Raw genomic sequence first — 27,837 nt, forward strand, 5'->3', positions numbered from 1 at the left:
TTGGCAGCCGAGTTCCCTGGTGGGCGTGGCCATGCCCCTCCGCAGCGCGGTGCACGCCGGGAAGGCTCCAGCGGCGCATGCGGAGGCTCCGCGGCTCCGGCGGACGGGACCATTACCGGTAACGGCGGGGGGGGGACGGAGGGGACGGGACACGGGTAATGGGGGGGGGCAGGCGTTGGAAGAGCCCATTTATGAGGCGGGAGGGGGTTGGGGGGGGTTGGGGCTAGGAGATACCATTGCGGGGGGGGGGGGTGTTGGGGTGTGAGAGACTATTGCGGCCATGGGGGGAGGGGGGGGAGGCACCATTGCGGCCATGTGGGGGGGAAGGGAAGGGACCATTGCGGCCATGGGGAGAGGGAAGAGACCATTGCGGCCATGTGGGGGGGAAGGGAAGGGACCATTGCGGCCATGGGGAGAGGGAAGAGACCATTGCGGCCATGGGGGGGGGGGTGGGAAGGGACCATTGCGGCCATGGGGAGAGGGAAGAGACCATTGCGGCCATGGTGGGGGGGTGGGAAGGGACCATTACGGCCATGGGGGGGGGGGCGGGGAGAGACCTTACGGCCATTGTGGGGGGGCTGGGAGGGACCATTGGTGCCATTGGGGGGGTGGGAGGCACCATTGCCAGCAGTAGGGGGGGGGGTGGGGTGCCAAATGCACCTTTATTGCCCCCCCATCACCCCTTTAACGCTGTGTCCCCCCTGTTCCTGTTGCAGGCGATGCCTCCTCCTCGCTGCCAGCTGTGTCCCCTCCCCGCCGCCCTGCTCCGTCCCCGCTGCGGGACCCCGCTTTGCCGCGACTGCTTCGTGCTCCGCTTCGAGGCTGAGTTCCTGGGCTCCATCACCCCCGTGCCCGGCTCCCGCGTCCCCGTCCCCGCGCCCGGCTCCACCGTGGCCGTGGCCGCGTCCGGCGGCAAGGACTCCACGGTGCTGAGCCACCTCCTGCAGCGCTTCGGGCTGCGCCTGGGGCTGCGCCTGGCGCTGGTGTCCGTGGACGAGGGCATCGCCGGGTACCGGGAGGCGGCGCTGGCCGCGGTGCGGGAGGGCCGGGGGGGGGCCCCGCTGCTGGTGCTGTCGCACCGGGATGTGTTCGGGTGGAGCGTGGACGAGCTGGGAGCGGCGCTGGGGGCCGGCTCCCGCTGCACCTTCTGCGGGGTGCTGAGGAGGCAGGCGCTGGAGAGGGCGGCGCGGCTGCTGGGGGCTGACTGGATCGCGACTGGTGAGGAGCGGGACGGGGAGGGGCACTGGGATGGACTGAGAAGGGAGGGAGGGGACGGGAATGGGATGGAGTTGGTTGTAACTCGTTCTAACTGGGGCTAATCGGGATGGAACTGGTTGTAACTGGGTCTAACTGGGATGGAACTTTTTAACTGGGTCTAACTGGTTGCAGTTGGGTCTAACTGGGATGAAACGGTTGTCACTGGGTCTAACAGGGATGGAACTGGTTGTAACTGGGTCTAACTGGGATGGAACTGGTTGTAACTGGGTCTAACTGGTTGCGATTGGGTCAAACTTGGATGGAACTGGTTATAACTGGTCATAACTGGTTGCAGTTGGGTCTAACTGGGATGGAACTGGTTGTAACTGGGTCTAACTGGGATGGAACTGGTTGTAACTGGGTCTAACTGGTTGCGATTGGGTCAAACTTGGATGGAACTGGTTATAACTGGTCATAACTGGTTGCAGTTGGGTCTAACTGGGATGGAACTGGTTGTCACTGGGTCTAACCAGGATGGAACTGGTTGTAATTGGGTCTAACTGGGATGGAACTGGTTATAACTGGTCATAACTGGTTGCAGTTGGGTCTAACTGGGATGGAACTGGTTGTCACTGGGTCTAACCAGGATGGAACTGGTTGTAATTGGGTCTAACTGGGATGGAACCAGTTGTAACTGGATCTAACTGGGATGGAACCGGCCCCGCAGGGCACAACGCTGACGACATCGCCGAGACTTTGCTGATGAATTTTCTGCGTGGGGACGTGGCGCGGCTGCGGAGAACAGCCTCGGAGGGCGGCGCTGGCCCCACGGAGAGCCCCCCAGAGACCTCCAGGAGCACCAAGAGCCCCATGGATACCACCAAGGACCCCACTGACACCGCCAAGCACCCCATGAAGACCTCCAAGGACCCCATGAAGACCTCCAAGGGCCCCACAGACACCCCCAAGGACCCCATGAAGACCTCCAAGGACCCCACAGACACCCCTAAGGACCCCATGAAGACCTCCAAGGACCCCATAGACACCCCCAAGGCCCCCATAGGCACCCCCAAGGACCCCACAGACACCTCCAAGGACCCCATAGACACCCCCAAGGACCCCATAGACACTCTGCTGAGCTTCATGGGCTTCCTAAGCAGCCCAGACCCCATAAAAACCACCTCAGGCCCCATAGAAACCACCCCAGGCCCTATAGAGACCAGCTCAGGCCCCACAGACGCCACCCCAGGCCCCATAGAGACCAGGTCAGGCCCCACAGACGCCACCCCAGGCCCCACAGACGCCACCCCAGGCCCTATAGAGACCAGCTCAGGCCCCACAGACGCCACCCCAGGCCCCATAGAGACCAGCTCAGGCCCTATAGAGACCAGCTCAGGCCCCACAGAGGCCACCCCAGGCCCCATAGAGACCACCCCAGGCCCTATAGAGACCAGCTCAGGCCCCACAGACGCCACCCCAGGCCCTAAAGAGACCAGCTCAGGCCCCACAGAGGCCACCCCAGGCCCCATAGAGACCAGCTCAGGCCCCACAGACGCCACCCCAGGCCCCATAGAGACCAGCTCAGGCCCTATAGAGACCAGCTCAGGCCCCACAGAGGCCACCCCAGGCCCCATAGAGACCACCCCAGGCCCTATAGAGACCAGCTCAGGCCCCACAGACGCCACCCCAGGCCCTATAGAGACCAGCTCAGGCCCCATAGAGACCAGGTCAGGCCCCCCCCGGAAGGCCCCCCCGGTGCCCGCGCCGTGGCCGCCGGTGCCCCGGTGCAAGCCGCTGCGGCACGCGTGCGAGAAGGAGATCGTGCTGTACGCGCACTTCCGGCGCCTGCGCTACGTCAGCACCGAGTGCGCGTACGCGGCGCGCGCCTTCCGCGGGCACGCGCGGGCGCTGCTCAAGGGCCTGGAGGCGGCGCGCGCGGCCGCCGTTCCCGCGCTCGGGCACTCGGGGCGGCGCCTGCCGGTGGCGGGGGACGCGCGCGCCCCCCGGCGGCCGCTCTGCGCGTGCGCGCGGTGCGGGTTCGCGTCCAGCCAGGGGCTGTGCAAGGCGTGCGTCCTGCAGGGGGCGCTGCAGAGCGGGCGGCCGAGGGTGGCGCTGGGCAAGAGGGCGATGGAGGAGGTGATGGGGCGGGCGTGGGGCCCTGGGGATGGGGCTGGGGGGGGCTGTGGTTGTGGGGCTGGGGGCCGTAAAGGCTGTGGGGATGGGGGCCATAAAGGCTGTGGGGATGGGGGCCATAGGGGTGACGGTTATGGGGACCATAAAGGTTATGGGGATGGGGGCTGTGGGGATGGGGGCCATAGGGGTGACGGTTATGGGGACCATAAAGGTTATGGGGATGGGGGCTGTGGGGATGGGGGCCGTAGGGGTGACGGTTATGGGGACCATAAAGGTTATGGGGATGGGGGCTGTGGGGATGGGGGCCATAGGGGTGATGGTTATGGGGGCCATAAAGGCTATGGGGATGGCGGCTATGGGGATGGTATTCATAGGGGTAATGAGCATAAGGATGGGGGCTGTAGTTGTAGGGCTGGTGGCCATAAGGTCGATGGTTACGCGGCCGGGGACCATAAAGGTGATGGTTATGGGGCTGTTGGCCATGGCGGCCGTGGGGGCAATGGGGAGTGCGCTTGCAGGGCCCGTGGCCATGGGGCCGGGGTGCGTGAGGCTGTGGACCCCCGGGCAGGGGTGGAGGTGGAGGTGGTGGGGGCCGGGGGCCGGAGCGTGCGCAAGAGGGTCGTGGGGCTGGGGCGGGCCAGGGGGGCCCTCAACATCTGGGACTTCTGATGGGGCACTTGGGGGGCAGAGATGGGAATCATTGGGGCAGTTATGGGGCAGCAGGAGGAACTTGGGCGGCAGTTGTGAGGTCATTGGGGCAGTTATGGGGTGATTGGGGGCACTTGGGGGACAGTTGTGGCATCATTGGGGCAGGTATGGGGCAGCTGGAGGTACTTGGGGGGCAGCTGTGGGGTCATTGGGGCAGTTAGGGGGCAGCAGGAGGCACTTGTGGGGTCATTGGGGCACTTGGGGGGTGGCTGAGGGGCCCACGCTGCGAAGGGGCTGCATTAGGACCCAGGGCGGGAGTGGGCCCCCGCGGCCTTTCCCAAGGGTGGGGAGGAGCCACGCTCCTCCGTGCTGCTCATTGGCTACTTTGTGTGTGATGTCATGAGGGAGGCGGGGGTTTCTGGCGCGCCATGCGAACGGAGCGCACGTTGTGGGCGGTGCCTTGCAAATGACGTCAATAAACAGCGCTTGAACGGATTGGTCGCTGCGAACGTGCGTGATAATAGGAGGGGCCTGCCTGAGGGGGCGTGTCCGGGAATGCAAATGAGTTGTCGTGGGGTGATCCGGCGTGGCCACGCATGTAAATGAGCTGTTGCTGAGCGACTGGGGGCGTGGCTTCGTATTCAAATGACGTCCCGTCCTTTCCCGCCGCCCTGACGTCACTTCCGAGGCGGTGCGGGGAAGATGGCGGCTCCGCGGTGGGACCTGGGCCCGGCCCGAGAACCGCTGGGGCTGATCCGGGCCCTGCAGGGGGTGGGAACGGGAACGGGGATGGGAACGGGAACGGGGATGGGAACGGGGATGGGAACGGGAACGGGGATGGGAACGGGAACGGGGATGGGAACGGGAACGGGGATGGGAACGGGATGGGAACGGGAACGGGGATGGGAACGGGAACGGGGATGGGAACGGGAACGGGGATGGGAACGGTGTTGGGAACGGGATGGAAACGGGGATGGGAACGGGATGGGAACAAGGATGGGAACGGGATGGGAACAAGGATGGGAACGGGATGGGAACAAGGATGGCAACGGGGGTGGGAACGGGGATGGGAATGGGATGGAGACGGGGATGGGTACGGGATGGGGAAGGGAACAGGAACGGGATGGGAACGGGGATGGGAACGGAAACGGGGACAGGATGGGAACGGGAACGGGATGGGAATGGAAACGGGGATGGGATGGGAATGGGAACGGGGACAGGATGGGAAAGGGAACAGGAGAGGAACGGGATGGGAGCCCCATTCCAGGCAGGATTTGGGGCCAGAGTTCCCCCTTTTTCTTGGGTTTCCCACCTTTAACCTTTTCCCCTGCTCATTTTGACCCCCAAAACCCCATTTTTGGCTCATTTTTCCCCGTTTCCGGGGGGAACCCCATTCCAGGCAGGATTTGGGACCAGAATTCCCACTTTTCCCCACTTTTCCCGCAGTTTTTCTCCGTCTTCGCCTTCGCCACCCTCGGGGGCTTCCAGGGCTCCGTCAGCTTCCACCTGAGCTGCGCCGGCAGCCCCAATATCTCCGTCAGCGCCCCCTTCGCCTACCCCTTCCGGTGAGGCCATGCCCCCACACTGATTGGTTGCGGGGAGGGAGGGGGCGGGACCTCATCCCCATCCCCACCTTGACCTCATCGCCATTCCCTATTCCCGCTTGGATCCTCACCTCAATCCCTACGTTCAATCCCACCTTGACCCCATCGCCATTCCCTCTTCCATTCCCTATTCCCGCCTGGATCCTCACCTCAATCCCTACGTTCAATCCCACCTTGACCCCATCGCCATTCCCATTTCCATTCCCTATTCCCACCTGGATCCTCAGCTCAATCCCTACGTTCAATCCCACCTCGATCCCTGTTTCCAGTCCCACCCCCATTCCCAACTCCCACCTTCATCCCCCCCATCCTTCCCTCCACGTGCACCATGGGGTAGCAGATGCCTGCAGCCCCAGGCTGCCCCATGGAGCTCCCTCAGCCCAGCTGGGTTTGCTCCTGTGGGGAGCCCCAGGAGCTCCCTGTCTTGGAGGAGCCCCCCTCGGAGCCCCTTTTGCCACCCTAGGCTGAACCTGGCCACCTTCACGCCCTCCCTGACTGCGCTGTGCAACCGGACGTGGGCCAGGGACGTGCACCTGGTCGGGGACTTCTCGTCCTCGGCCCAGTTCTTCGTGGTCGTGGCCGTCTTCTCCTTCCTGTACAGCCTGGGCGCCCTCCTGCTCTACCTGGGCTACCTCCACCTCTACCGCGGCGCCGGGGGGAAGCTGCCCCTGGGGGTGAGTCCTGGCCGTGGGGAGAGGGGGGCAAATGGGGGTGGGGTTGTTGGGGGTTCTTCGGCCATCCAGCGTCATCCATTCGCCATCCGACCGCCGTCTGTCCGTCCAATCGTTATCTGATCTTTATCCATCGTCATCCGACCGTCATCCAATCTCCATCCGTCCAACCAGTCACCATTTAACATCATCCTGCCTTCATCCAGCTACCATCCATCTATCCAGTCATCATCCAATGTCCATCCGTCCAACCAGTCACCATCTAACATCATCCTGCCTTCATCCAGCCACCATCCATCCATCCAGTCATCATCCAATGTCCATTCGTCCAGCCAGTCACCATCTAACATCATTGCTCCTTCATCCAACCACCATCCATTCATTCAATCATCCAACCATCATCCATCCAACCAATGACCCTCCAGCATCGTCCTATTTTCATCCATCCATCCATCCAATCATCGTCCAACCTTCATCCATCCAACCAGTCACCATCCACCATCATCCTGCCTTCATCCAACCACCATGCATTCATTCAGTCACCATCTCCTGATCTCCCACATCGTCCAGTCACCATCCATCGTGTCCTCCACCCTCTCATCCACCGTCCAGCCACCAGCCATCCATCACCCATCCATCCAATCACCATCCACCCACCTTGGTCTTCTCCATCCACTCCTTCGGTCCTCTCCTGCCCTCCCATTGGCCAGCCCCCACCTCCTTGCCCCCCAGCTCCATACCCCTGAGCCCCCCCATTGCTCCCATCATCCTCCAGTCCCTTGGGAGGTCCCAGTGGTGGGATGGGACATGGAGGTGGGACATTGGGGTTGGGCCGTAACCCTCCTTTGTCCTTCTTTCCTTCTGCTGCCATGGACAGGACACAGGGTAAGGCTTGGCCGTTCGCTTTTGGGGTCCTGCCGTGCTTGGGGGCCTAGCACCATGGTCCTGTGGACCCCCAGGCTCCATAACACTTGGTGTCCACCACGTCCCTCCTCTTCCCACCTCTATCCCATGGGATTTGGTGCCCACCCCCTGACCTCTGCCGTGTCTCCCATAGGACTTCCTGGCCACCGCTGCCTTCTCCTTCCTGTGGCTGGTGGCCTCCTCGGCCTGGGCCAAGGCGCTGACGGACGTCAAGGCCTCAGTGGCGGCTCCCCTGCCCTACTGCCACCCCCCGGCTGTGATCTGCAGCCGCGACACCACCACCCCCATGGGCACCCTCAACGTCTCTGTGGTGGGTGCTGCAGTGGGGGCACAACGGGGACCCTTCTGGGGTCCTTCTTGGTGGAGTCTCTTGAGGAGCTTCACCTTCATCCCCTTCCTCCCCTCCAGGTCTTCGGCTTCCTCAACCTCATTCTTTGGCTCGGCAGCTCCTGGTTCGTTTTCAAGGAGACCAATTTCCACACCCCCCCAGCACCCAGCACCCCCAGCACCATGTAACCACCACCACCTCCTGCAGCTGCAGGTCAATGGGGGGCCCTTTGGAGCTGCTTTTGGTGGCAGGGGTGGGGGGGAAGGAACTTTCTGATCCCAATGGGAGGAGATGGAAGCAGGGGAGGTGAGGACGTAGGTTATGGGTTCCACCACATCTCAGGTGGCTTCTCCAAGGCTTCGCTCGACCAAACGTGGCCCTGATTGTGCCCGTTCCACGTGGTCTCGCTCAGGACTGGTGCAGGTTGAGCTGTGGCCTCGTCTCATTGGTTGGTTGGGGGGAGCTCAGTGGGGGTCACGTGGCTGGGGGGAAGAGGGGGTTAGCCAATCGGGTGGAGACCTGGAGGTGGCCATGCGGCTGCCTTGGTCCTCCACCATCACACTCCTCCTCCCCTTCTACTCCCCCTGTTTGAGGTGGCCACCACTTGAGGTCATCTCCAACCACCCCCTTGATGTCCCCTCCTGGGGGGCTCTGTCTCCATCTCCCCCTTTCAATAAAGACGTCAATGGAGAAGCCCATCAAGATGCATCTCAGGATGGTTTGGGCCCCCCAGGACTGTGCCTGGGCCTCCTGGGGGTGCTGGGATGGGCCATGGAGATGGGCTCAATGTTGGCTTTGCTCCTGCTTTATTGGTCCTCCCCCCTCTGTTGTGTCCCTGTCGTGGGCCGTGTCCTCCACACCTGCGTTGTGGTGGCCCAAGGATGTGGTCTGTGGTGGTCCAAGTCCATGGTGGTCCAGGTCTATGTCCATGTGTCCCTGCCTGTGGTCTACAGTGGCCTGTGGTGGTCCATGGTGTGACCCAAGTCTGTGTCCTCGTGTCCCTACTCATAGCGCATGGGGGGCCAGCTGCATGTATGGCTGTAATTGTGGTCAATGGTGGCCCAGGATGGTCCAGATCCATGTCCTTATGTCCTTGCTCATAGTCCATAGTGCCCATGATGGTCCTTGTCCGTGTCTTTATGTCACTACTCATAGTCCGTAGTGATCTGTTGTGTCCTTATGTCCCTACTGATAGTTCATGATGGTCCTTACCCACGTTCTTGTGTCTCTACTCATAGTCCATAGTGGCCTGTAGTTGTGGTCAATGGTGGCTTAGAATGGTCCAGATCCATGTCCTTATGTCCTTGCTCGTAGTCCATAATGGTCCATGATGGTCCTTATCCATGTCCTTATGTCCTTACTCATAGTCTGTAGTGCCCATGATGGCCCAGATCCATGTCTTTATGTCCCTACTCATGCTCCATAGTGATCATGATGGTCCTTATCCGTGTCTTTATGTCCCTATTCATAGTCCATAGAGCCCATGATGGTCTTTATCCATGTGTTTATGGCCCTGCTTATACTCTATAGCGATCTGTGGTGGTCCTTATCCATGTCCTTATGTCCCTGCTCATAGTCCGTAGCGGTCCATCTCCATGTGTGGCCCTAGTTGTGGTCAATGGTGGCTTAGGATGGTCTAGATCCACGTCCTTATGTCCTTGCTCATAGTCCATAGTGCCCATGATGGTCCTTATCCATGTCATTATGTCCCTACTCATAGTCTCTGGTGGCCCAGCTCCATGTAGTTGTGGTCTAGAGCGGTCCAGCTCCATGTCCCGTGTCCTTGGCGTGTCTTAGTTGCGGTTCATGGTGTTCTCAATCCATCCCACGTAGTTGCAGACGCGGGTGTAGACCCCGGGGCGCCCGGGCAGGGCACAGGTCTGCAGCCCCCAGGACACGATGCCCTGGAGGGTCCCATTGCAGGACAGGGGCCCCCCAGAGTCACCCTAGGGGGGAGGACATCCCATAGTTAGATGGGGAACACCCCAGATTTGGGGTCAGGGATGCTTCTGGGTGCCCCATTGGTGGAGAAGAAGGTCCTTGGGTTGAGAGGCACATGGGGGTGGGGGCCACCATGGTAGTTTGGGGTGAAGAGGTTGAGCTGGGGGGGGTGAGGATTTGGGGTTGGGTGCTTTTGGGGTGTCCCCCCCCCCAGGTACCTGGCAGGAGTCGATGCGCTGGTTGCGCACCCCTGCGCAAAGCATGTTGGGAGTCACGCGCTGAGGGTAGGCCCGGCGGCAGGTGGCGTCGGGCAGGATGTCCACGTAGGCGCAGATCAGGTGCCGGGGCAGGGTCACTGTGGGCATTGGGGGGGTCAAAGGGGGTGCTCTGGGGTCTACTATGAGGTTACTCATAGGTTACTCAGAGTTCAACCCAAGGCCTGGTGTTGCTCCTAGGCCAGCGAGAGGTTACGGAGAGGTTACTGCTAGGTTGGCCATCACCTACAGGCTACTTGTAGGGAGTGGTGATGGTTCCCCAGCCCTAAACAAGGCCGATGGTAGCGGGTGGGGGTTACTACAGGTCTACTACAGGGTCCCTGTGGGCTCCCATTGACTTCCCAGCTCACCCTGGGGGATGGTGACAGTTCCCCATCCCAAGACCAGGCAGATGGCACTGGGGGGGCTTACAGAAAGGTCTGCTACAGGTTTACTACAGGTCTACTACAGGGTCTCTGTGGGCCCCCATTGACTTCCCAGCTCACCCTGGGGGATGGTGACAGTTCCCCATCCCAAGACCAGGCAGATGGCACTGGGGGGGCTTACAGAAAGGTCTGCTATAGGTTTACTACAGGTCTACTACAGGGTCTCTGTGGGCCCCCATTGACTTCCCAGCTCACCCTGGGGGATGGTGACAGTTCCCCATCCCAAGACCAGGCAGATGGCACTGGGGGGGCTTACCGAAGGTCTGCTATAGGTTTACTATAGATTTACTACAGGTCTACTACAGAGTCCCTATGGGCCCCCATTGACTTCCCAGCTTACCCTGGGGGGTGGTGACGGTTCCCCAGCCCAAGACCAGGCAGGTGGTGCTGGGAGGGCCTTACTGCAGCCCTACTATGGCTTTACTATAGGTTTACTACAGGTTCCCTATGGGCCCCCATTGACTTCCCGGCTCAGCTCACCCTGTGGGGTGGTGACGGTTCCCCATCCCGAGACCAGGCAGGTGGTGCCAGGGGGGGCGCAGGAGCGGGGCAGGGCCAGGGGCCGCACGGTGCGGCCCAGCCCCACAGGTCGGTCCAGCTTGAGGAGCAGGAGGTCGTTGTCCAGGGTGGTGGGGTTGAAGGCTGGGTGCGGAATGGCCTTGGCCACCAGGCGGTTCTGCTCCGTCCCCTCCTGCTGCTGGAGGTCGTTCTCGCCCAGGCGTAGGCGGATACCCCTATGGAGCCATGGATATGGGATAGGGGGGCATGGATATGGGATGGGGGGGCATGGATGTGGGATGCGGGGGCATGGATGTGGGGTGTGGGACCATGGATGTGGGATGGGGCGCCATGGATGTGGGGTGTGGGACCATGGATGTGGGATGGGGCGCCATGGATGTGGGATGGGGTGCCATGGATGTGGGGCCATGGATATGGGATGTGGGGACGTGGGATACAGGGAGGAAGGTGGGAAATGTGGGGACACGGGGACGGTCCCATCTCACCCCCTATGGTGTCCCCACAGGCAGGGTTGTCCCATCTCCTCATGCATATGTCCATGGGATGTGTCCCCATCCCATACCCCATATCTCATACCCCATAGCCCACATCCCATATCCCGTACTCCATACCCCCTATCCCATACTCCATAGCCCACATCCCATATCCCATACTCCATACCCCATATCCCATACCCCATAGCCCACATCCCATATCCCGTACTCCATACCCGCTATCCCTTACTCCATACCCCATAGCCCATATCCCCATATCCCCACCTGCTGTTGCAATGGGCAGCCGAGAGGACCCAGTTGTCCCTGAGGAGGATCCCACCACAGCGCACGGGGCTGTAGATGTAGACCTGCCATGGCTGGGAATGGGGGACACAGGGATACCCCCCGATGATCCTGTCCTCATCCTGCCCGCTGGCTCCTCCTGGGATATGGGACATGGGGTATGGGACATGGAATATGGGACATGGGATTTGGGATATGGGACATGGGATATGGGGTATGGCATATGGGATATGGGGTTTGGGATATGGGATATAGCATATGGGATATGGGGTATGGGATTTGGGATACGGGATTTGGGATATGGGGACACGTCTGTACCCATCAGCAGCAGGACCAGGCTCAGTGGCAGCAGCTCCATGGTCCTGGGGGGGACACACGGAAGGGTGAATGGGGTCCTGCCTGTGTCCATGTATCCCAGCAAACCCCCTTTATCCCACCTCCTTCCCCACTTCATCCCCCTTCATCCCCCTTCATCTCCCTCCATCCCCCTCCATCCCCCTTCATTCCTCTCCATCCTCCTCCATCCCCCTTCATCCCCCTTCATCCCCCTTCACCCCATCTTCATCCTCCTCCATCCCCCCTTCATCCCCCTCCATCCCACCTCCTTCCTTCCCCATCCCTTCCTCCTTCCTCCTTACACCACTTCCCTCTTCCTCTTCCTCCTCCTTCCTTCCTCATTCCTTCCTCCTCTTCCCTCTCTCCCCTTCCCCATATCCCACCCTTATCCTGCCCTTTATCCACCCCCATGGCCCCCCCATGTCACCCTCTATCCCTGGTGTGTCCTTGGCGTGTTCTTGCCGTGTCCGTGCCGTGTCCTGGCGTGTCCTGGCGTGTCCCAGCTTGTTGGGGATGGCTTTTGTGCCAACGGCTCCACCCGGGGGGAGGAGCAAGGGATGGACCACGGGATGATGGGATGGGTTTTGGGGTGGACCATGGGATGGAGCTGGGATGAGGGGATGGACATCGGGATGATGGGGTGCACCATGAGATGCTGTGTTGGGTGTAGAGATGGGATGGACATCGGGATGGATGATGGGATGTCCAATGGGATGTTGGGATGGATGTTGAAAATGGATGTTGGGATGGATGTTGGGTAGACACTGGGGTAGATGGGATGGATGTTTGGGTATGTGTTGGAATGGATGTTGGGTTGGGTGGGATGAATGGTGGCGTGGATGGAAGGGTTGGGATGGATGAGGTGGAGCTTGGGATGGACGAGATGGACATCACATGGATGTTGGGATGGGTGTTAGGATAGGCGGGATGGTTGCCATGGATGGGGTGGATGTTGGCTTGGATCTTGGGATGGATTGGACGGGATAGGTATTGGGATGGATGCTGGGATAGGGATGGATGTTGGGATAGACACGGAGGTGAATGCAACGGATGGGATGGAGATTGCCATGGATGTCGCCATGGACGGAATGGACATTGGGAATTTGGGATGCTGGGATCGATGTCGGGATGAACACTGGGATATCGCGATAGAGTCTTGGTGTCCCCCCCCCCCAGCAGGCCAGTGCCTCCCATTCCAACCCAGCCTCGATCCCAGGAGCTTTGGGGAGGAGGCGGCGGGATCCGGGACGCGGGAATGCTCCCAAATCCCAACGCGGCTCCTCCCTGCCCCTCCGGCCCCATTGATGGCTCTAATTACCCACCATCACTAATTACCCCCCTCCTAATGCCCCATAACGCTGCTGTGCCCCGTGACTCAGCCCCAGGGAGCCCATGGGATATGGGGCAGGAAAAGGGCTGGGAACTGGGGGGGGAAGGTGGGAATTAGGTGGGAATTGCTCCCCCCTGCCCCTTGAACCAGTGATGAGCTGCTTTGGGATTAGTTTGGGTCAATTCTGGCCAATTTTGGGTCAACTTTGCTCAATTTGGGGTCATTTATACCGATTTTAGGTCAATTGTGCTGAATTTTGGGTCATTGCGACCTAATTTTGGGTCAGTTTTGCCCAATTTTACATCATTTGTGTGATTGGGGGTCAATTTTGTCTGATTTGGGGGTTAGTTTTGCCCAATTTGGGTCATTCCTGTCCAGTTTGGGGTCATTTCTGTCTGATTTTGCCCAACTCTGCCCAACTTGGGTCTTTTCTGCCTGACTGGGGTCATTTCTACTTGATTTTGGGTCATTTGTGCCCAATTTTGGTCATTTCTGCCTGATTTAGGTCATTTCTGCCTGTTCTGGGGGCAGGAGATGCCTTAGAGATGCTGGGGGGGATTTATTGGGGTTCTATGGTGGGTTCCATGGCTCCATAGTGGGATGAGATGATGAGTTCTATGGTGGATTCCATAATGGGACGAGATGGTCTCTGTTGGGTCTATGGAGCCTTCCATAGTGGGATGACATGGTCTCTATTGGATCTATGGTGGCTTCCATGGCTCCATGGTGGGATCAGATGGTCCTTGATGGGTTCCGTGGTGGCTCCCATGCGGGAGGCGTGGGGCTCAGGCCTCCCCCATGCTCTCCAGGATCCAGGGCACGTAGTTGTACACCCGGGTGTAGACCCCCGGCCGCCCCGGCTGCCCGCAGGGGTGGTCCCCCCATGAGACAATGCCCTGGAGGACCCCATTGCAGATGAGGGGCCCCCCGGAGTCACCCTAGGACAGAGAAGGGGCCATGAGAGGAGCTTGGCTAGGGGGCAGAGGGGGCCATGGGGGATTATGGGGGTACCTGGCAGGAGTCCTTGCCTCCGGCATTGGCCCCGGCGCACACCATGTCCTGCGTCACCTGGGAGCCGTAGACAGAGCTGCACTCAGTGCCGTCAACCACGGAGACGTTGAGGCATTGGACGGTGTCTGGGAAGGTCTCTGGGGGCAGGAGGGGATGGGGGAAGCCTTGGAGATGCCACCTCCATCACCCATTGGCCATTGGGTCCTGTCTCCATGGAGATGCCACCACCCAACCCAGTGCACTTGAGGTCTCCAACCCCTTGTAGATGCCACCACCCATTGGCCAATGGAGGTCTCCATCCCCATGTAGATGCCACCACCCAACCCAATGGAGGTCTCCAACCCCTTGTAGATGCCACCACCCAACCCAATGGAGGTTTCCAACCCCATGTAGATGCCACCACCCAACCCAATGGGGGTCTCCAACCCCTTGTAGATGCCACCACCCAACCCAATGGAGGTTTCCAACCCCTTGTAGATGCCACCACCCAACCCAATGGGTGTCTCCAACCCCTTGTAGATGCCACCACCCAACCCAATGGGGGTCTCCAACCCCTTGTAGATGCCACCACCCAACCCAATGGGGGTCTCCAACCCCTTGCCACTGCCCCCCAGTACCCTGGGGGCTGGTGGTGGTGCCCCAGCCCATGACGGTGCAGTTGGCGCCGGTGTCGGCAGGGGCGTGGGGCAGGGGCAGGGGCTGGATGGCGCTGGAGAGGTTGAGGGGGGGCTCCAGGCGCAGCAGCATCAGGTCATGGCCGCGGCTGCCGGAGCCGAAGCCGGGGTGGGCGATGGAGGCCACGGCCGCTGAGAACTGCTCCTGGCCCGAGGAGGCCGAGAGGCTGTGGGCACCAGCCAGGACCTGGATGTGGCTGCGGGGACAGGGGAGCCATTGCCCCCATTGACCTCCATTGATCCCCATTGATCCCCATTGCCCCCATTGATCCCCATTGATCCCCATTGACCCCCACTGATCCCATTGATGCCCATTGATTCCATTGATCCCCATTGATCCATATTGCCCCCCATTGATCCCCACTGATCCCCATTGACCCCCATTGCCCCCGTAGCCATCATTACTCCCATTGCACCCATTGCCCCCCATTGCCCCCATTACCCACATTGCCCCCATTACCCCCATTGCCCCCATTGCCTCCATTGCCCCCATTGCCCCCATTACCCCCATTACCCCCATTGCCCCCATTACCCCCATTGCCCCATAGCCCTGACCTGGCCTCACAATGCGCTGCGCTCAGCACCCACTGGGGTCCCAGCAGCGCCCCCCCACAGTAGGGGGAGCCAAAGTACAGCAGCAGCACGAGCCCCGCATGGCCCCCCATGGGGCATGGGGAGCCCCCCAGGATGCGGCCTCCCCATTGAGGAGCTATGGGGGGGGAATATGGATGAGGTCATTAAGGGGGGTAATGGGAGGAGGGGCACCCCATAGCCTGCTATGGGGCATCCCATAACCAAACATGGCTGCCAAATCCCCCCATAGAGCACCCAAAGGTCCCTCATAACCCCCATATGGCACCCAAAGGCCCCCCCATAACAGCCAATAGAGCACCCAAAGGCCCCCCAAATCCCCCCATAGAGCACCCAAAGGACCCCCATAACCCCCATATGGCACCCAAAGGAGCTCCATAGAGCACCCAAAGGACCCTCATAGCCCCCAAAGCCCCCCCCATAACACCCAATAGAGCACCCAAAGGACCCCCGTAACCGCCATAGAGCACCCAAAGGACCCCCACAGCCACCGTATGGCACCCAAAGGACCCCCATAGCCCACATATGGCACCCAAAGGACACCCATAAGCCCCATAGAGGACCCAAAGAACCCCCATAGAGCACCCAAAGCCACCCTTACCGGTTGCACCCATGGGGGGCAGCAGCAGCAGCAGCAGCAGTAGCAGGGGGGGGGCTCCAGGTGCAGCCATTGTGGGTCTGGGGGGGGGTCGGGGCCCATTGGGGCTCATTAAGGCTCCGGTTAATGATTAACGGGGTCGTTAATGAGACCTTGGTGGGGGGGCAGGTGAAGCATTCCCACCCCTCCCCCACTTGTTCATATGGAGGCTGTGGGGCAATGGGGGGTAGTGGGGGGCAATGGGAGTAATGGGGTTAGTGGGGTTGGCTGTAGGGTGTCAAAGGGGTTGCTATAGGGGGGTTATTGGGTAACAATGGGCTTGGTTATAGGGTGACAATGGGGTGGCCATGGGGTAATGATGGGGCGGCCATAGTGGGGGGATCATGGGGGACAGTTACGGGGTGCCAATGGGGTCACTTATGGGGTGCCAATGGGCTCAATTATGAGCTGATAGAGGCTACCATAGGGGTCAGTTATGGGGTGAAGCAGGTCCTTGTGTCCAGCTATGGGGTGAAGAAGGTCCCCATGGTCCATCTATAGGTCACAGCAGGTCCCTGTGGCTGTCTATGGGGCGACGTGTGGGGCGGGTGCTGCCCCATTAAGGCCGGATTAAGGCCTCTCCCTGGGTGTGGGGCTGGGCGCCTATTATGGGATGGCTCATTAACGCTAATGAGGCTTTAGGGGCCTCAGCAAGGGCACACCAGCCCCCGCTGTGATTGGCTGCAGAGGGGGAAGCTCCGCCCCCCCACTGGGGCAGGACCAGGAGCCAATGGGGTGGCACCAAGTTGAGGTGGGCGGGACTTAGGAGAAGCTCGGCCAATGGGGTGGCTCCAGTTTGAGGTAGGAGGGACCTAAGAGGAGCTCAGCCAGTGAGATGCCAGTTTAGGGCTTGGATAGGGCTCAGCCAATGGCGTGTCCCCAGGTTGGCATGGGTGGGACTTAGGAGGAGTCCAGTCAATGGGGTAGCTCCAAGCTGAGGTGGGGGGGACTTAGGAGGAGCCCAGCCAATGGCGTGGAAGCACATCGGGTTGAGGAGATCTGAAGAAGAGCTCAGCCAATGGTGACATCTTCTCCTTGACCATTGGCTGACCCCCGTTGGGTTGACCAATGAATTGGTGACCCCTCTTCGACTGACCAATGAATGGATGACACCCGTTGGGCTGACCAATAAATGGATGACCCCTGTTGGGCTGACCAATGAATTGGTGACCCCTCTTGGACTGACCAATGAATGGATGACACCCATTGGGTAGACCAATGAATGGATGATCCCCGTTGGGTTGATCAATGAATAGATGACCCCTGTTGGGCTGACCAATGAATGGATGACCCCCGTTGGGTTGACCAATGAACTGGTGACCCCTCTTGGACTGACCAATGAATGGATGACACCCATTGGGTTGACCAATGAATGGATGACCCCCGTTGGGTTGACCAATGAATGGGTGGCCCCTGTTGGGCTGACCAATGAATGGGTGGCCCCCGTTGGGTTGACCAATGCATGGGTGACTCCCGTTGGGCTGACCAATGTATGGGTGACCCCTGCTGGGTTGTCCAATGAATGGGTGACCCCCATTGGGTTGACCCTCATTGGCTGGATGCCCCTTGTTGGGTTCTTCATTCCTATTGGGCATCTCCTAGGACATGGACCCTGTTTGTGTTGCCCAACCTCTCTATGGCTTGGAGCCCCTTTGGCCACCACGACATCCTTGGTGCCACCACGACCCAGGGCAGATGATGGCTGGGAAGCTGGTGGTTACCCCATCACCGTGAGCTTGAAAGGACCAAAATGACCATCACAAAGGCTTTAATTTCTGCTCTCCTCCCACCCCACGTCTCAGCAGCTTCACCCCACAGCTTCTGGTGGCCCCATGCTCCTTTCCGCCCCCCCCCCAAACAGTGGCGCTTGGAGCTCAGTTGTCCTTCATGGTCTGGTGGATCCATTGGGCATATCTACAGACCTTGGTGTAGACGCCGGGGCGCTTGGGCTGCCCGCACTTCTCCATGCCCCAAGACACGATCCCTTGGAGGCTCCTGTTGCAAACCAGGGGTCCTCCAGAGTCACCCTAGGGAGAAACGTGGCGTCAGCCCCATGGGGTTGGCCTTCATTGGGTGAGCTCCAATGTGGGGTTGGATTGGGTTGGTCAACTCCAACGTGGGCAAGCGGCTGGGTCAACTGCCCCCGTTGAGTTGGGCAACTCCTGTTGGGTTGATGATCTGCCATTGGCTTCTGCAAGTCCCCTTGGGGTGAGTGGCCATTGAGTTGCCCAACTCAACGGGAGGCTGCCATGAGCTTCACCTGAGGGTCAGACCTTGAAAACCAGCCCTAAGTTGACCACCACTGCCCAAGAGGATGCTGAGATAGACCTCAGGATGCCCATGGAGATGGACCTCAGGAGGCCATGGAGGTAGACCTCAAGATGCCTATGGAGATGCACCACAAGATGCCCACGGAGATGCACCTCAAGATGCCCATGGAGATGGAACTCAGGATGCACATGGAGATGGACCTCAGGATGTACATGGAGGTGCACCTCAGGAGGCCATGGAGATGGACCTCAATAGGACATCAAGGTGGACCTGAAGATGCCCATGGAGATGCACCTCAAGATGCCCATGGAGATGCACCTCAGGAGGCTATGGAGATGGACCGCAGGAGGCCATGGAGATGGACCTCAAGGTGCCCATGGAGATGGACCTCAAGATGCCCATGGGGATGGACCTCAAAATGCCCATGGAGATGGACCGCAGGAGGCCATGGAGATGGACCTCAAGGTGCCCATGGAGATGGACCTCAAGATGCCCATGGGGATGGACCTCAAAATGCCCATGGAGATGGACCTCAGGAGGCCATGGTGCTGGTTCCTGCTGGTCCAAGGGGCTCTGCTCCGTACCTGACACGAGTCCCTCCCACCTTGGAGGCTGCCGGCGCAGAGCATGTTGTCGGTGATGGAGCCAGGGTACAGGCGGTGACATTCAGCCGTGGAGAAGATGGTGACGTTGACGCACTGCAAGACGTCCGGGTAAGTGACTGGGGTGGGACACAAAGGGACAAAGAACAGAGGGAGGGGAGGAGAAGAAAGAGACCAAAGGAGATGGACCCGGCCACCGGCAGCAGCTGTGCCCCAGAGCAGCCAAAGCCCACCCAAAGGTGGCACCCAGTGTGGTGGGATGGGGTCTGCTGGGGGCCCAACGTGGGGCTGGGGGGATGAAAAGGGGGACATGGGGAGGGGGGGTGAGGTGGGGGTGGTGGGAGCTTGGGTGGTAGTGAATGGGCTGGGGGGGCATAAAGGGGTGCAGGTAGTCATGGGGGGACCCTGATGGTCATAAGGGAACCCATATGTCCCAGGTGACCAAAACGGGACCCAAATGGCCATGAGGGGACCCAAATGGCCATGGGTGGACCCAGATCTCCATAAGGACACACGGATCCCCATGAAGGGGCCCATATCTCCATAAGAGGAGATGGAGCAAGGCACCAAGATGACTCTGATATCCCCATCATAAGAACCCCCTAACCCTCCATAAGAACCCCCTAGACCTCCATAAGCACCCCCTAAACCTCCGTAAGAACCCCCTGAACCTCCATAAAAACCCCCTAAACCTCCATAAGAACCCCCTAAACCTCCATAAGAACCCCCAAGACCCCCATCAGAGCCCCCGGAGCCACTCGGGTACCTTCAGGGGAGGTGGTGGCTCCCCATCCCGACGTGGTGCAGGTGGTCCCCGGCTGTGGCAGGCAGGAGGCCACGGAGATGGGCTTGATCCTGTCGGTGATGGTGACAGGCGTGAGGAGCTTCATCATCATGATGTCATTGTCCTTGGTGGTGGGGTCATAGCTGGGGTGGGCCACCATCTTCTGCACCATCTTCTGCACCTCCCCGCGCTCCCGGGTGTACAGGTTGTGTTTGCCCATGTGCACGCTAGTGATCCTATGAGGCATGGGGGGTGGTCACCGTGGGGTGGGTGGGACAGGGGGTATGGGGGTCATGGACCATGTGTAGGACATGGTACGAATCATGTGTAGGGCACAGCATGGAGCATGTGTAGGACATGGTATGGATCATGTGTAGGACATGGTATGGACCATGTGTAGGACATGGTATGGATCATGTGTAGGACATGGTATGGACCATGTGTAGGACATGGTATGGATCATGTGTAGGACACGGCAAACCCTAACCCAATGTCTGACATAGCAGAACACATGGAAACCACAACCTGAGTGACACCACGACACGCAAGACACATGGACCACGAAGACCATGAAGACCACAGCCCATGGGTCCATAACCTGCACGGGACCACTCCATGGACCATGGAGACCACAACCCATGGGTCCATAACCTGCATGGGACCATGCCATGGGCCATGGAGACCACACTATGGGTGAGGAGCCACCCTGGGCACCCCGAGGACCTGGTCCTTACCCTGGCGTGGTGCAATGGGCCGCCGTCACCACCCACTCCTTGTCCACCAGGACCCCACCGCAGTAGAGCTTGTACATGTCCAAGATGGCCACTTGCCATGGTTGCGAATGGGGCTCGCAGTCCATGCCCCCGACCACACGTGTGTCCCCCTCCACCACCGATGTTGCTACATGGGAGGACACGCCAAGAACACGCATGTTAGAGCCACCCGCCAGCATGCCTGCCCCACGCTCCCACCCCACCGCCCTGCGGACTCACCCATGGACACCACCAAGACCAATGTTCTCAGCACCTTCATGGTGCCCCATAGCTTGGGGACCTCCATCGCTGCGGGTGCTGTGGGGCAGAGCTGTTAGATGTTCCCCCCCACAGGGGTTTTGCATCAAGGAGAAGATGAGCTGGGCCATAAGGACCTCCATAGGTCCTTATGGGGAGGGGGTCTTAGGGGTGGCCTTCACCCCACCACCTCCACCCCTTTGGCCCCGTCATCACCATTGAGCTGTTGCAATGGGTGACCTCATGGGCCCATAGGAGCAAGCAGCAGAGTCATCCTTAATGAGGCCATGTAATTACGGGTTCCACCACATCCTCCACCTTCCCCCTCCTTGTCTCCAGGCCATTGACCTCCCAGAACCTCACTCTACCCTTGGATGCCTCCCATGGGATGGAGCCGGTGGGGCTCTGGACATAGGGAACCTGGTGTGGCCCCATAGGTCCTCAAGGTGGTGGGGTTGGAGATAGCTTTGGATGGGGGGGAGTCATCTCCTCTATGGCCATGGTTGAGGGTTGGGGTTGTCCATGGGTCTGAGTCAGGGGTTCCCATGGGGTGGAGGTACCCATGGATGTGGGTCACGGATCCTCATGGACGTGGGGCATTGCTCCCCATGGACATGGGTCATGGATCCTCCTGGCCACGGCTTGGAGGTACCCATGGCCATGGGTGCTGGTTCCTCACAGCCATGGATCATTGCTCCCCACGAAAGTTTGTGGGCCCCATAGAAGTGGGTCAAAGATCCACGTGACTGTGGGTCACGGTTCCCATGGCCATGGGTCGGAGCCACCCATGGGTGTGGGTCACCACTCCCTGTGGCCATGCACTGTGGGCCCCACAGATAAAGGAAATGGGGCCCATGGGGCGCAGGTTCCTTGCTCCCCATGGGGATGGGCTGGGGGGTGCCCTATGGAGGGGTTGGAGGGGGATGGAGATCATGGATGGAGGAGAAAGGATGGAGATGGAGGAACATGGATGGAGAACAGGGAAGGATGGAGATGGGGATGGAGAACAGGAAAGGATGGAGATGGAGGAACATGAACAGGGAAAGATGGGGATGGAGATGGAGGAACATGGATGGAGAACAGGGAAGGATGGGGGTGGAGATGGAGGAACATGGATGGAGAACAGGGAAGGATGGAGATGGGGATGGAGAACAGGAAAGGATGGAGATGGAGGAACATGGATGGAGAACAGGGAAGGGTGGAGATGAGGTTGGAGATGGAGGAACATGGATGGAGAACAGGGAAGGGTGGAGATGGGGATGGAGGAGGAAGGATGGAGATGGAGAAACATGGATGGAGAACAGGGAAGGATGGGGATGGAGATGAAGGAAGGATGGAGATGGGAATGGAGGAAACATGGAGAAGGAACTATGGACATAAGGATGGAGAAGACATGGAGAACAGGGAGGGATGGGGATAGGGATGAAGGAAACATGGAGGGGAAGGAAGGATGGAGAAGGAGAAAGGAGGAGACATGGAGAACAGGGAAAGGAGGAGATCAGGGATGGATCAACCATGGAGAACAGGGAAAGGAGGAGATCAGGGATGGATCAACCATGGAGAACAGGGAAAGGAGGAGATCAGGGATGGATCAACCATGGAGAACAGGGAAAGGAGGAGATCAGGGATGGATCGACCATGGAGAACATTGAAAGGAGGAGATCAGGGATGGATCAACCACGGAGAACAGGGAAAGGAGGAGATCAGGGATGGATCAACCAGGGAGAACATTGAAAGGAGGAGATCAGGGATGGATCAACCACGGAGAACAGGGAAAGGAGGAGATCAGGGATGGATCAACCAGGGAGAACAGGGAAAGGAGGAGATCAGGGATGGATCAACCAGGGAGAACAGGGAAAGGAGGAGATCAGGGATGGATCAACCAGGGAGAACAGGGAAAGGAGAAGATCAGGGATGGATCAACCTTGGAGAACAGGGAAAGGAGGAGACCAGGGATGGATCAACCACGGAGAACAGGGAAAGGAGACCAGGGATGGATCAACCATGGAGAACAGGGAAAGGAGACCAGGGATGGACCAACCATGGAGAACAGGGAAAGGAGGAGACCAGGGGTGCCTCCACATGCAGAAGGACACTTGGACAACAACCAGTGACAAGGACCCCCCATCCTCAGTCCATGCAGAGCAGGAGAAGCCCAGGACCAAGCCAAGCCCCAAGCCCCATCCCTGCCGCACAACCTCCTCTCGATGGAGCCCCATTGCCCACCACCAGCATCCAACCTCTCCGTGGGTCCCCACTGTGCCCCAGCGGGGGCTGGGGGCCGTGCCCCTCGCCCTTGTCCTCCTCGGTGGCCAGCGAAGACCTCGGTGGTGGCCGCGGCATCTGCTGGGCTCCGTGGCCACCTTTGGGTGCCCGTCCCACCCCACGTGAGCACCCAATGGGTTTTATAAGGGCGTCGGGGCAAGGCCCACCCCGGGGCTGAGCTGGAGGCGTCCCACGGGCGCCCAGACGCTCCCTTAATCCCTTGGGAGCTTCTCCGGCACCGCCTGGACTTGCCTCACCTCGGAGGTGGTGGATGGAGGGGAGGAGATGGGGAGGGGTTGGGGTGCTGGGGGATGGATGTGGGAGATGGAGTTACGGAGGTGGGAGATGGAGTTACGGAGGTGGGAGATGGAGTTACGGAGGTGGGATACAGATGTGGGAGATGGAGCTATGAACGTGGGGTATGGAGGTGGTGGGGTGTGGAGGTGGGAGAGGGAGTTATAGAGGTGGGATGTGGAGGTGGGAGAAGGAGTTATAGATGTGGGATATGGAAGTGGGAGATGGAGTTATGGAGGTGGGAGATGGAGCTGTGGAGGTGGGATATGGAGATGGTGGGGTATGGAGATGATGAGATATGGAGTTATGGAGGTGGGATATGGAGTTATGGAGATAGGATATTGAGGTGGTGGGATACAGAGGGGAGATGGAGCTATGGAGGTGGGATATGGAGTTATGGAGGTGGGATATGGAGATGGTGGGATATGGAGGTGGGATATGGGGTTATGGAGGTGGGATATGGAATTCTGGAGCTGGGATATGGAGTTTTGGAGGTGGGATATAGAGGTGGGATATGGAGATGGTGGGGTATGGAGATGGGTTATGGAGTTACAGAGGTGGGATATGGAGTTCTGGAGGTGGGATATGGAGGTGGTGGGGTCTGGAGGTGGGATATGGAGTTCTGGAGACACAGGGACGGGTGATGGTGGGTTATGCAGGTGGTATTGGAGATACGCGCTTGAAGGTGACTTCCATGGCCCCCAGCCCCACATCCCTACGGCCACGAGCTGTCCCGCATGGCCACCACCTCCCGTGGTCCCCCCCGCTCCTCCCCACGACCTCCATGCCCGTGGTGGAGCCACGTTTCCCAGGGCTTTATTCCATGCCGAAGGTGCCATAAGGGGGTGGGAGGAGGGAGAAGACGACACCAGATGGGTCCGGGCTGGGAGGAGGAGGAGACATTTTCCTCCCGCCAGGGGCTCACGCGTGTCTGTTCCTCCTCATGGTGTCCTGGATCCAGGAGGTGAACTCGCACACGCGGGTGTAGACCCCGGGCTTGCCCTGTTGTCCGCAGACCTGCATCCCCCAGGACACGATGCCCTGGAGCTCGTCCCGGCACACGAGGGGACCTCCTGAGTCACCCTATGGGAGACAAGGAGCTTATGCGGTGGCTCCATGGTGGGGGCCTCCAATCGACCCCAACAGCACACAGGGAGGGTTTAAGTGCCATGGTTCTCCATTGGGGACCACCATGATGATGGAGTCAAGTCATGGAGACCACCATGGCCCATGGGGTCAGGCCATGGAAACCACCATGTCCTATGGGTTCCCATAGCAGCCAGGGTGCTCCTATAGAGCTTGGGGGTCCCCATGGCACCCATGGAACCTGGATGGTCCCTGTAGCACCCAGTGGTCCCCATGGCACCCATGGAACCTGGATGGTCCCTGTAGCACCCAGTGGTCCCCATAGCACCCAGTGGTCCCCATAGCAGCCATAGAACCCAGATGACCCCTATAGCACCCAGTGGTCCCCATCGTGCTTCTCTTGCCCCTCGGCACCAAGAGACCTCTCAGTGTTGTTCCTAGCCCCCCTTTCTTCTCCATGGAGGTTCTCCACCCCAAAGACACCCCATAGGTGTGGGACAGGAGCCATGAAGCCCCCCTAGACCCACCTGGCAGGAGTCAGTGCCACCTGTGCTGACACCAGCACACAGCATGTTCTTGGTGATGCCCTTCGGGTAGATCCTGCTGCACTCCTCGTTGGCCATGGTGTAGACCACACCACACTGGAGGACATCAGGGAAGTAGCCTGGGGACAATGGGGCTTGGTTGTAGGTCCTGTGGGACCAGTGCGTCCAATGGAGTCTTCTCCATCTGAAGGTAGCACCATGCTATGGGAGATGCCCTCAAGGTGAAGGGGGGATGGAGAGCTCCAAAGGCACCCAGTGAACCTCTGAAGGAGCCAGGTCACCACGTGAGATACCTCCAAGCCCCAAGTCACTGAGATACCTCCAAGCCATTGAGATACCTCCAAGCCGCTGAGATGGCCCCGAGACACTGAAATACCTCCAAGCCATCAAGATGGCCCCAAGATATTGATACGTCCAAAACATTGAGATACCTCCAAGTCATTGAGATGGCCCTGAGACACTGAGATACCTCCAAGCCATCAAGATGGCCCCAAGATATTGAGATACCTCCAAGCCATTGAAGTACCTCCAAACGATTGAGATACCTCTAAGCCATTGAGATAAATCCAAGCCACTGAGATATCTCCAAGCCACTGAGATGGCCTCAAGCCATTGAGATACCGCCAAGTCATTGAGATACCTCCAAGCCATTAAGATACCTCCAGGCCATTGAGATACCTCCAGGCCATTGAGATACCTCCAAGACATAGAGATACCCCCAAGCCGTCGAGACACCCAAAAGCCATCGAGATCCAAGCCCCTTGCCACCGCTGTCCATGGTGCTACGGGCGTCGTCCCCACCTACCTTCGGGGCTGCTGGTGCTGCCCCAGCCCGACACCACACACTCGGTGTTGGGGGGCGGACACCTCTTGGGCAAAGCCACAGGGTGGACGTGCTCTGTGAATCGGGCAGGCTTCTGGAGCCTCAGCAGCATGATGTCACTGTCATGGCTGGTGGGGTTGTAGTTGGGGTGGATGAAGGCCTTGGCTGAGGAGATGCATTGCTCCGTCCCTTCCTTGGTCTTCAAGCTGTGGTCACCCATGCGGATGGGAATGGAGCTGCGGGATGGACAAAGGACCATGGAGGAGCTCCTCATAGGACCCAAAGCTTCTCCTCCACCCTAGCTTCAAGGGAGGCCAAAGCCACCCAATAGGTCAACCCAATAGGAGACCTCTGCGGTGCTCGAGAACGTGAGGACCTGGAGGTCCAAGTGGCCACCAAAAGGCTCAACTGGGGGGGTTCTTCCCTGTTTCTCCATGGTGGATCCTCCTTGTCCATCAAAGGAAGGTCCATGGTGAGGAGATGGAGTCCTCCCACCAACCCCCTTGACCTGTGGGGTCCTCCCACCAATCCCATTGACCCGTGGGGTCCTCCCACCAACCCCATTGACCAGTCAGGCCTTCCCACCCATCCCCATTGATCAATAGGGACCTCCCACCAACCCCATTGACCAATGGGGCCCTCCAACCCAACCCCATTGACCAGTAGGGACCTCCCACCAACCCCATTGACCTGTGGAGCCCTCCCACCTAACCCCATTGACCAGTAGGGATCTCCCACCAACCCCATTGACCTGTGGAGCCCTCCCACCTAACCCCATTGACCCATGGGGACCTCCCACCTCTTAGTGTCGCAATGGGCGGCCGTCAGCACCCAGGAGCTTCCAATGAGGACCCCACCGCAGTGGATGTTCTTCTGGGGGCCCAAGAGAACAACCTGGTATGGGTGACGCCTCTTCTGGCACTTCTGGCCACCCACGATCCGCGTCTCATCCCCCGTGGCCACTGCAGGACATGGGGAGACACCAGGGACTCCCAGTGTCTCCCACTTACCTCCCAGTGTCTCTCAGTTGCTTCCTAGTATCTCCCAGTGCCTCCCAGTTGCCACCTCCAAGTCCTCCTGGGACACCCCATGCCACCCAGCTCTTCCCTTCCCACCCAGTGCCTCCCAGTGCCCTCCCAGTGCCCTCCCAGTGCTCCCAGTGACTGATCGCTTCCCACCCGGCACCCTCCCAGTGCCCTCCCAGTGACTTGGCACTTCCCACCCACTGCCTCCCATTGTCTCCCAGTGCCTCCCAGTTCTTTCCCAATCCTGGCGCATTTCCCCTTTGTGGCCCCCAGTAGCCTCCCAGTGCCTCCCAGTACCTCCTTGCATCACTCCATTTCCTCCTTAGAGCCTCCAGTTCCCTTCCACTGCCCCCAGTTCCCCCTCCAGTTCCCTCTCAGTCCATCCCAGGGCTCCCCAGTCCCTTCCCTTTCCCTCTTACCCACACCAGGGCCCTCCCACTGCTTCTCAGTGTCCCCAGTTCACCTCCAGCTCCTTCCCACTATGGTCCAGTGCCTCCCAGTGGCCTCCCAGTACATCCCAGTGCCCCCCCCTCAGTCTCTTCCCAGTTCATGCCAGTCCATCCCAGTGCTCCCCAGTGCCCCTCATTGTCTCCCAGTCCCTCTCAGTCCATCCCAGTCCCCCCCAGTTCACCTTCAGTGCCCCTAGTCCCTTCCCAGTTCATCTCAGTGCCTCCCAGCTCATCCCAGTGCCCCCCCAGTTCCCTCCCAGTTCATCCCAGTTCCTCTCAATCCCCCCCAGTGTCCCTCCCACTGCCTCCCAGTCCATCCCAGTTCATCCCAGTGCCCTCACCTGTGGCCAGGAGCAGCACGGGCAGGAATCTCTGCATGGTGATGGGAGGAAGAGGCGGAAGCAGAGCAGGAAGCAGAGGAGGAAGAGGAGGAGGAAGCGGCACCTGGTGGGGACCCGGCTCCAGCCCCTTTAAATCCAGCCGGGCCCCGCCTGGGCTGGTCGGAGCAGTCCAACCAGGGCGGCCAGCTGGGGCGGCCCTGGGCCAATCAGATCCCGCCTGGGGGGCCCCGGGCCAATCAGAGCCAGGCAGGGTGGCCCTGCACCAATCAGGGTTGTCTGGGGTGGGCACAGGCTAATCAGAGTCGTCTAAGCCAATCAGAAC

The 27,837-nt window shown here is 59.7% G+C and overlaps 3 protein-coding genes across 3 annotated transcripts; 1 reads left to right on the forward strand and 2 right to left on the reverse strand.

The window, feature by feature from the left end:
* Positions 1-4,653: 4,653 nt before the first annotated feature.
* Positions 4,654-7,717, forward strand: LOC133263347 (synaptophysin-like protein 1). The gene is made up of 5 exons (XM_061443093.1): positions 4,654-4,749; positions 5,425-5,543; positions 6,046-6,256; positions 7,311-7,487; positions 7,586-7,717. Exons 1-5 carry the CDS (start codon positions 4,681-4,683, stop codon positions 7,691-7,693), a joined length of 684 nt encoding a protein of 227 aa, XP_061299077.1. The 5' UTR covers positions 4,654-4,680; the 3' UTR covers positions 7,694-7,717.
* Positions 7,718-9,230: 1,513 nt separating this feature from the next.
* LOC133263350 (kallikrein-14-like) lies at positions 9,231-11,805 on the reverse strand. The gene is made up of 5 exons (XM_061443095.1): positions 11,760-11,805; positions 11,424-11,580; positions 10,627-10,880; positions 9,665-9,801; positions 9,231-9,451 (listed from the first exon to the last, which is right to left on the reverse strand). The coding sequence occupies exons 1-5, from the start codon at positions 11,797-11,799 to the stop codon at positions 9,299-9,301; spliced, it is 741 nt and encodes a 246-aa protein (XP_061299079.1). The 5' UTR covers positions 11,800-11,805; the 3' UTR covers positions 9,231-9,298.
* A 2,025-nt stretch (positions 11,806-13,830) lies between these two features.
* On the reverse strand, positions 13,831-27,567 carry LOC133263359 (transmembrane protease serine 9-like). Its single transcript, XM_061443107.1, has 16 exons — positions 27,516-27,567; positions 26,500-26,662; positions 25,683-25,936; positions 24,860-24,996; positions 24,170-24,329; positions 22,928-23,050; positions 20,412-20,577; positions 19,660-19,913; positions 18,876-19,012; positions 17,943-18,047; positions 16,165-16,190; positions 15,985-16,061; positions 15,348-15,501; positions 14,736-14,989; positions 14,119-14,255; positions 13,831-14,045 (listed from the first exon to the last, which is right to left on the reverse strand). The coding sequence occupies exons 1-16, from the start codon at positions 27,550-27,552 to the stop codon at positions 13,893-13,895; spliced, it is 2,337 nt and encodes a 778-aa protein (XP_061299091.1). The 5' UTR covers positions 27,553-27,567; the 3' UTR covers positions 13,831-13,892.
* Positions 27,568-27,837: the final 270 nt, after the last annotated feature.

This window comes from Pezoporus flaviventris, unplaced genomic scaffold, assembly GCF_033815535.1.
Source record: "Pezoporus flaviventris isolate CSIRO_AGI_PZ_B2104156 unplaced genomic scaffold, CSIRO_AGI_Pfla_v1 ptg000292l, whole genome shotgun sequence".
NCBI lineage: Eukaryota > Metazoa > Chordata > Aves > Psittaciformes > Psittacidae > Pezoporus > Pezoporus flaviventris.